The following is an 8,911-nucleotide window of genomic DNA, read 5'->3' on the forward strand; positions in this document are numbered from 1 at the left end:
AACCAGTGTGGGAGGTGGTATCTGACACACGGTAAACACTCGTGCTGCTTTCTGTTCTAGATCTTTCCAGATAAAGGGCCCCAAACCGCTCGTCAGGTTCAGACAACTTCCCGAGGTGCCTATGGGCCAAGATATAGAGTGGCAGAGTGAGGAACAAGAGCTTGGCAGCGGCTGGGCTCTGCTCTCGTGGTCCTGTTTAATGTTCTAGAACGCTGCCCGCTTCATGCTTTCGAATGAGCATTTGCCCTTGTGGCTCAAGGTCAGGAGAGTATTTATCTTAGAGAGATGTCACTGAGTCTCTAAACTGATCCATAGAACTGACTTCTGGCTTTTTATTCTTCCTTTATTGTCAGTATAGAACTTAGGTCTTCTGAGGTCGAGACACTTTGCTGTCTCTCCAGTAGCTAGAAAGTATTAGGTACATTTTAAGTACACGAATATTTGTTAGGCAAGTCTCCATTAATTTATTAGTCACTCAAGATGAGCACGTTTGATTTGTTGGGGCTGTTTTGGGAGGGGGCACATATATGCCATATATTACATATGCATATATTATATATGCATATATTATATATGTATATATTATATGCACCATATATTACACACACACACACACACACACACACACACACACACACACACACACACACACACACACGGCATTTCCTGTCTCTGAGGAAGGCTCTTCAAGTGACAGTGTCAGACAGTGGCCAAAACAAATAGATTCCACTGAGACTCAGTGAGTAGGTTTTGACAATGCCCGAGGTTTTTGCCTGTTAGAGACCTCCCAGAAGGTTGGGATGGAACGGACTTGAAATAGATCAGAAGGCATAACCTACGGTTTCTTTTTTCCAGAACTTGGATCCTAGGGGGGAACAGACCTTTCCCGACTGGAGAGGGGAAAGAGAGGAAGTAGAAGAAGGGAGTTTCCTTCTTTTCTCTTGGGCTCTCAGCCAGGCAGCCACAGGCATAACTTTGAAAAGGCCTAAATTTGTCCTGGACACACTTCCCTGATTCTAGTCCCAGCAGCCCCAACCCCCACAGCCTTAAAACACAAGGCCTCCCTCCCAAGATTCTAAAAGCAACGAAATAACTCCTTTCTCTCACAAACCCAGTACCATTCACTCGGGCTTCATAGGAATTGCTTTTGGGAGCATCTGTTTGTTCAAAATGATAGGGGTGCCTTGAGGAACAGGCACCCTCACCCAAGCCCCAAACTAATCCTATGGCTTGCGCCTGCTTTTCAGGATTGACTCTCCTTTCCTTGAATTCTCTAAAGAGCCTGAGTTGGAGTGGCTGCTAATTTTTATAACAATATATAGCCAGTTCTTCATAGGACCTGTTTTAAGGGACAAGCCTGAACTCACCGTCCTGCCTCGGGGCCTGGGCTCCATACCTGGGGAGTAGACAGTCTTCTACATTCTAACAAGCTGGACTTGAAGTTGCAGTAAATCTCCTGGTTGAGTGACAGGTGTTTCCCAGCTCAGCCCTTGGGGAGATTCTCCAGTTGGGCAGGACACCTGTCCCCAGGGGCCTAGTGGGCTGGACTCCTGTGGCCCTGTTCAAAGTGAGGGGTGGTTCCTACCAGGTCTGGGAAAGGGCTCTGATTTCCCTCTCCCTTCGTCCGTCTGTCTGTCCGTCTCTGGGAATGGCTGCTTCCTGATCTTTTTCTTTCTCGTTTTAAACCTCTCTGTGTAGCTCTCCTCCTTTCTCTTCTCTGGAACTACTCAGAGCCCTGATCTCCGTCCCTCTGTCTCTGGCTCTGGCATCTGTCTGGGCTCCTGGCCTCCTTCTCCCCCTCCCAACCCCTCCCCCGCGCTGTCATTCACCCCGCTCCTCTCCACGCACAGCCAATGGAGAGACCCGGCCGAAACAGCTAGGCTCGCTCGCTCAGGGCTTTTTCGCCCGGTGATTGATGTCCCAGAGTCAACAGCGAGCGAGCAGCCGGAGAAGGGAAGGAGAAGCCGGAGAGGGGAAGAATACAGCTCTCCCTCTCTCCTCCCCCTCCCCCCTACTTTGGCCCTTCTGCGCACTTCGCCTTCAAGTCTCACCGCAGCCTGGAGCGGCGATTGCCTCCGCGCCCCTACTCGCTGCCCGGGTAGTCCAGCGCAGCGAGCGCCCGCGCCCGGGCCCCCGCGTGGGGCCGGGGCCAGCATGGAGCACCTGGGTCCGCACCATCTCCACCCGGGCCACGCGGAGCCCATCAGCTTCGGCATCGACCAGATCCTCAACAGCCCGGACCAGGGCGGCTGCATGGGGCCCGCCTCGCGCCTCCAGGACGGAGAATACGGCCTTGGCTGTTTGGTCGGAGGCGCCTACACTTATGGCGGAGGGGGTTCCGCCGCTGGAGCGGGGGCCGGGGGCACAGGCGCTTACGGCACCGGTGGCCCGGGTGGTCCCGGAGGCCCGGCGGGCGGTGGCGGAGGTGCCTGCAGCATGGGCCCACTGGCCGGCTCCTACAACGTGAACATGGCCTTGGCGGGCGGCCCGGGTCCGGGAGGCGGCGGCGGTGGCGCGGGTGCCGGTGGCGCCGGTGCGCTGAGCGCTGCAGGGGTGATCCGGGTGCCCGCGCACAGGCCGCTAGCTGGAGCTGTGGCCCATCCCCAGCCCCTGGCCACCGGCTTGCCTACTGTGCCCTCTGTGCCTGCGGTGCCGGGTGTCAACAACCTCACCGGCCTCACCTTCCCCTGGATGGAGAGTAACCGCAGATACACAAAGGACAGGTTCACAGGTGAGTCCGGCCCGCGCGCGTCCCGCCTGGCCGTGGCTCGGGCTCTGTGCTACCCTCTACCTTGCTTGATGGCTCCTTGAAGCTCTTTCTGAGCGCCAGGTCGCCTAGCGCCTCTCCGTGCATTTTCCTAAGTTCAGCTGCCTCCAGGATTCTGTGTGCTCAGAATCGCTGAGCTCCAAGAGTTCTTGCAGCCTGGGTTCTTCTGTGTCTCCTCTAGGACCCCATTCGTGGAAGCAAAGCTTGGTCCTCTCTCGGGATCCCGGGGCCCAGTCAGGTAGAGAGCTGTAGATTCAGGACCATCTTCTGTCAACAGTCTAGGCTCTGTGCGCCGTGTGAGCAAAAAATGTTTTTCTGTTCTGGCTGCAGTTTCCTGACGGAGGCCAAGAGCCCCAGAAATAGACACAAGAAAAGGTTCTCCTACCTCTTGTCCCCCACTCCACACACACACATACTTGGCGCTTTGAGTTGTGGTGCGAGTCGTTGCAGAGCCGCAAAGGCCCCAAGTCCGGGTGAAGGAGCAGAGCCAGCCAGCCTTCTCTTCCTGGACCGCCAGGCTTCTTTAGAGCACAGGGCTGGGCCGATCTTCCTTTTCATCCTGGGTATCCCTCCCCCAGGGGTCGGCTCTCTTTTTTCGGGGATGAATAATATACCCGCATGCCCAGAGAGTTGGCTGGAGGATAACTCCCGGGACGAGTGTGCACTCGGTGGCGGCCAGCTGCCGCTCTCTGCACCGCCCTCTGCTAGCCTGAGCTCCCTCTGACCAGGCTTCCGTTCTCTCTGCCCTAGCTTTGGCGTATCCCCCTTCCCTGGCGCTCACTTCCCACTGGCTGCCTTTAGTTGTCCTCGGATCCTTAAACTGTGAGCTGGCCCAGGAAGGTTCAGGGCCCCAATCCCGACACACAGCTGTTAGGAATTGGACCCCACTTAGCTGTACCGGCCTTAGAGAGGGGAGATAGTAGGTTTAGGCCGCTGCTTGTGAATGGGACTCCCTAGTACGCTTCATGCCTTAATGTGAAGTGTGTGTGTGTGTGTGTGTGTGTGTGTGTGTGTGTGTGTTCATAATGAAAAGATCAATCTACAGCAGCTAAACCTGTCTACACTACCCAAAGTTACCCTAGGCCCCTCAGCTTCTGTTACAGATAGCATAGGCAAAGAGACTGTCCCTGGAGGCCCTAACCAAACTTCGGGGCCACAGCAGAAATGGAAGGAGTCTCTGCCCTCGCTGTGGAGCATCTAGGAAGGGCACTTGTCAAGGGGCTTCAGTGATACAACCTAAGTCTTCTCATGAGGGAGGGAGGGGACCCAGAGCCTATCTCACTCCCCTACTTATCTACTTAAGCCCAGGCCAGTGTCTACGACAGGCTTTAACCCACACTATGAGCCCACTGTCCTGTGTGTGTGTGTGTGTGTGTGTGTGTGTGTGTGTGTGTGTGTGTATACTATACAAAAGATTTCTGGCACAGGCCTACTATGGGGAGTCACAGTCAACTGTAGTGTCAGGCCTGAAGGAGAGTGTGTGACTGTAGTCCCGTGTTGCCCACGTCCTATAGCTTACCTAGGCGTGCAGTCCCTTCTGTGGGAGAACAGATTTGGAAGTTTGAGGCTCTATCTGCTGTGTGACGGTGGGGCTGTGACTAAGACTGAACAGGCCCTACAGCCTGGAACTGTGATCACCCTGGGCCTCGTACATTATGCAGTGGCCCTTTTAAGTTTAGTGACTCAGGAGACTGGATGCTTAGCTGTCCTTAGGTAGGGGAGAGGGGAGCCAAAAGGGAAGTGGATGGGATCTCCGAAGCCCGGGGCTAGGAAGACTTCCGAAGTGGCAGCTTGGAGAGGCGTCAGCTTGACTGGCGGGCAGGAGGGAGACCTTTGTGGTCCTGGGCTGGAGGTGGAGGGTTGCCGGGTGGACTACTGCCTTGCTTTTAGGGGGTCTAGCCACTGTGGTCTGACTCGCGGGGTGTCGGGCCTGGGACGCCTCCTGACGCTCTGCCGCTTGCCTCTGCCGTCTGTCTGTCTCCCGCTCCAGTGGCCCTCTCACCCTTCACTGTAACACGCCGTATAGGTCACCCCTATCAGAACCGGACGCCCCCTAAGAAGAAGAAGCCGCGTACATCCTTCACACGCCTGCAGATCTGTGAGCTGGAAAAGCGCTTCCACCGCCAGAAGTACTTGGCTTCGGCGGAGCGCGCTGCTCTGGCCAAAGCGCTCAAAATGACCGATGCGCAAGTCAAAACCTGGTTCCAGAACAGGAGGACGAAATGGAGGTGAGCTCTCGGGGCGGAGCGGTGGCGGCGGAGCGGGCTTTCTCTGCCTCTCTTGGGTTGCACTCTCTCTGCTTGTTGGTTTCCGATCGCTTTAGACAAATGAGCTCCTACAGTCACTCGGGACTACAAACAATGAAGGGCAGTAGCCTGGCGGGGCTGGAGAATCCTTCCTGTGTTTTAAGAGACGCTTCGGGGCTTTTAGGACAGCATAGTCTACCCCGTGTAGACGCTGCTCGTCTCTGCAGCTGAGGCAAACGGGCCTATAGTCGAGAGTATGCGATCCAGACTTCTATACTCAGGGAGTCAGTCCTTTAGGGGCTTTTTGATTGCCGGGCCTGCTTTAACCATGTGGAACCTCCCCTGACCCTGAGACTTGCAGACAGGAGGAGCCGCACCAGGTCTCTGCGCTCCAGCCGGACTCTCCACGGAGCGTCTGGGGCCCCGGACCGTCGGCTGCTGCTACTTACTTCTTCCTCCCCAGGCGCTTGAGCTCTGCGCAGTCGTCCCCCATCCTGGAAGGGGAAAAATCAATCTGCGCCGGCTGTGGCGGGGATTCTCCGGTCCCACTGAAAGGGGGAGGATCCATTAGGAGCAGATGGGTGTGCGGAGGAAGAAAGAGACATTTCCCTTCTGTCGTCTACCGACGACAGCGCTCACCACGCTCCTTTTATTTTATTTTTTCCGAATGCATGCACCTCGACCTTCCTCATCTTCTGATCCCCTTTCCCCCCAATTCTCACGAATAGTAGGCATCCCACACCCTAAGCAGCTTTATTCTCTGCTCATACCCACACCTTCGTGCACCCTAGAGGCTTGCCACACACCTCGTCCGCATTCTGGATCCCCCTATGCTCCTGGGAGTCTCTGAGCTCAGACCCTGGGGAGGTGCGTGGCAAGAGTCCGAGCAAAATCGGCGGCGCCGCTCCGGGCGGGCCTAGAGCGGGAGGAAGGAATTGAAGTTTCCTCTTTTTCTGAATGAAGGCGAGGAATCTGCCCGAGATTCCGCCTTCGAGGCCACAAAGGAAGCCTGGGCCCTGCGAGTCGTCGGTCCCACACCAACATTCCTGTGGCTGGGGAAGGGGTGGGGAACGTGGTTTCAGCCCTTAGGAAAGCTAGTGAAAGGAGGAGCTGGGCCCGCAGAGGAGGATGGCTGGCTCTCTCCAAGCTTCTGTTGGTGGAAGGGGGAGGGTGGTCCGCAGAAAGCGAGCCACAGGCGAAGAGAGAAACTTAACACAAAGGAAAGAGACAAGGATGGTCCTTTTTAGAAGGAAATAAATAATTAAAAAATATCCTAAAGGCGGGAGAAATGCAGGTAGCCAGAAATCTGTGTGAAAAGGAAGGTATCAGATTGTTAAAAACATGATTTTCCACTTCGAACAAATTCTAATTCAGAGGAAATGAAGGGGTGAAAAAAAACCACGGGGTAAGACAGAGCGTGAAGGAAAACATTTGGGCAATTTAAAATTCAGGAAGAAGGGGAAGATGAGAGACAGAAAGACAAGGAAAAGTCAGGAAGGCGCTGTGCGAGCAGGCCGGCGTCCGCCTCGCCTCGGGAAGAGCCGCAAGCTTCAAGCGGTTTCATCGATCGCCTACAAATTGCTTCTGGAGGCCCCGGGGACTCCCATTAGGTCTGTCCACCTTAGAGACAGACGTTTGATCTCAGTTGACAGGGTGGAGGGGCGGCATTAAATGGAATAAGTGAGTCACTGCCTCTAGACCGCCTGGGAGGAAGCTGGTGGGTCCGGAGAGAGCCTAGGGGCACAGGATTTGGCGCAGGAGGTCTGAGGCCCCGGTCAGGCTGGAGGTGAGAAGGAAAAGGCCGGTTTTTGGAGCCTTTCAGGCTTGGGATAGCATCTGGTCTTGGGATGGAGCAGTTTATCCATGGTATGCCCTTGAGAGTGCAGGCTATTGCGTTAATGGGGAGGCCCAGGAGTTTTGGTCCGTTGGACTTTTTCATTGCTCCTCTGGGATACTTCGGCTCCATTGATTTTTGGGGTTTCCAAGGGTATTTTTTTTTGTTTACTTGTTTTTGTTTTGGGTCAGAATTAGGACCCCCAAGAATGAAGAATGCATTAATGGGGTCCACACAGGGGCTGAAGGGGTGCTTAAGGAACTAACTCCTGGGAGCGCACTCTGGGGCCTGCGCAGGCGCAGGAAGAGGGTTAGCGTCTTGGCTAGTAATAGCTTGTTTCCAACGCAGGCGACAGACAGCAGAGGAGCGTGAGGCCGAGAGGCAGCAGGCGAACCGCATCCTCTTGCAGCTGCAGCAGGAGGCCTTCCAGAAGAGCCTGGCCCAGCCGCTGCCTGCAGACCCACTGTGCGTGCACAACTCGTCGCTCTTTGCCCTGCAGAACCTGCAGCCGTGGTCTGACGACTCCACCAAAATCACTAGCGTCACGTCCGTGGCTTCGGCCTGTGAGTGAGGACCCAAGCCCAATTGAGGGCTATCCGGAGAACCAGAACTCTCGATACCTTTTCTGAGTGCACGCAGGAAGGGAACGGGCTTCTCAGCAAGGCTCCCAGCACCGCCTCACACCCCTGAGGACACTGTCCGGTCTTCGGTGGAAGAGGGTGGAGATAGAGGCAGAAGCCTGCGTGATCCTGTCTCACTCTGGAACTGTTCAGAATCTCCTCTTTTTCTCTATTTCATAAAATTTACTCTGATTTTAACATGGGACAGAGAGACCCAAGGGATGTAGGGTCCTGAAGGCTTCTGGGATCCCCAGGCAGCCATCCGTACTAAGGCTGGAAACCTCTCTATTCCTTTCCTCCTACATCCACACAGAGGTGATACCACTGTCCCTCCTGGCGTCACCTTAGAGCCACATGCAGGGGCCGATGGCAGAGCATCACAGCACATACAGGATCACAACAAATGACCCTTGCCGTTGGGCACAGTCTAGGGTGACACTTGGACTCGCCCAAACAGCACGGACCTCCTCTTACTCGAACACAAGGCCATAGTCACATAGTGACACACCAGCCCACACACAACAGCTAAACCTGGCCTGTCAGGTCCCTCGCCACACATCCCAGCGGCACCCAGGTATGCACAGACAGGCTTTCACACAAATGCAGCCCATTTCTCCAGATCCTGTTTGGGGAGGGGGGTAAGTTATGCACTTATAAGTTATGCACTTATAAGGTGTTTTCTGTGTAACCATTTTATAAAGTGCTTGTGTAATTTATGTGGAAAAATAATAAAACCCTCCCGATCAGGACTCGGGCCATCTGCTCCTTGCCAGGCCAGCTACTTGGGTTTGGTACAAGGTGGAGCTTCAGAAACCTGGATTTGGGGCATTTGGGGATGGGTAAGATTATCAGGCTCTGTGGAGTTTGAGAATGTGGGATAGGTGTCTTCGGGAGTGAGAGCAGTGTGTTTTGTGTTGGAGGGGTGATACTGAGTGGATGTTTGTAATGGGATTTGAAGGCATGATTACACTCACAATTTTAGTGTAAAAATGTTTTGTTTCTCTTTAAGGTGAGCTTGCAGTAGTGGTATGTGTGTGTGTGTGTGTGTGTGTGTGTGTGTGTGTGTGTCCATGTAAGAATGAGCCCATTTGGGGTAGTTTTGTGATTACCCGTGATTTTAATTGTATATAAGTCACATTAATGTGGTAGAAGCACACATTAGTTTTCCTTTGTGAACCTAGTTTTGTGGTCAATCTGTGTTTAGGGTGGTGTATCATCTCTAATTGTAAAGGTGTAATTATGTTGCGAGGGATAACCATGTGTGCTGTGTTTTTACTTGTGTGGGATGGTTTGTAATTGCAGGAAGCGTGGATCACGGTGGGAGACTGTCCCTGCAGGTAAGTGTGTGTGGCTGCGTGTGAATGGTTGCGCCGGGCGGATGTATCTGAGGTCCTGAGGTGAGTGAGCAGGGAAACGACTCCGTTAGGAGTGTGGGGGCTCTGTT

At 54.3% G+C, this 8,911-nt stretch overlaps 1 protein-coding gene across 1 annotated transcript; it reads left to right on the forward strand.

Annotated features, from left to right (window-relative positions):
* The first annotated feature begins 1,953 nt into the window (after window positions 1-1,953).
* On the forward strand, window positions 1,954-8,215 carry Tlx1 (T-cell leukemia, homeobox 1). The gene is made up of 3 exons (NM_001109166.1): window positions 1,954-2,731; window positions 4,794-4,995; window positions 7,196-8,215. Exons 1-3 carry the CDS (start codon window positions 2,155-2,157, stop codon window positions 7,416-7,418), a joined length of 1,002 nt encoding a protein of 333 aa, NP_001102636.1. The 5' UTR covers window positions 1,954-2,154; the 3' UTR covers window positions 7,419-8,215.
* The last annotated feature ends 696 nt before the right edge of the window (window positions 8,216-8,911 follow it).

Source organism: Rattus norvegicus, chromosome 1 (assembly GCF_036323735.1).
Source record: "Rattus norvegicus strain BN/NHsdMcwi chromosome 1, GRCr8, whole genome shotgun sequence".
NCBI classification, from domain to species: domain Eukaryota; kingdom Metazoa; phylum Chordata; class Mammalia; order Rodentia; family Muridae; genus Rattus; species Rattus norvegicus.

What these genes read in the sequence shown, in the direction of transcription:
- Tlx1 (NM_001109166.1), top strand. Translation starts at nt 2,155, where the DNA reads ATGGAGCACCTGGGTCCGCACCATCTCCACCCGGGCCACGCGGAGCCC. An exon ending in CACAAAGGACAGGTTCACAG is followed by an intron (nt 2,732 to 4,793) that starts GTGAGTCCGGCC and finishes CACGCCGTATAG; the next exon opens with GTCACCCCTATCAGAACCGG. An exon ending in AACAGGAGGACGAAATGGAG is followed by an intron (nt 4,996 to 7,195) that starts GTGAGCTCTCGG and finishes TTTCCAACGCAG; the next exon opens with GCGACAGACAGCAGAGGAGC.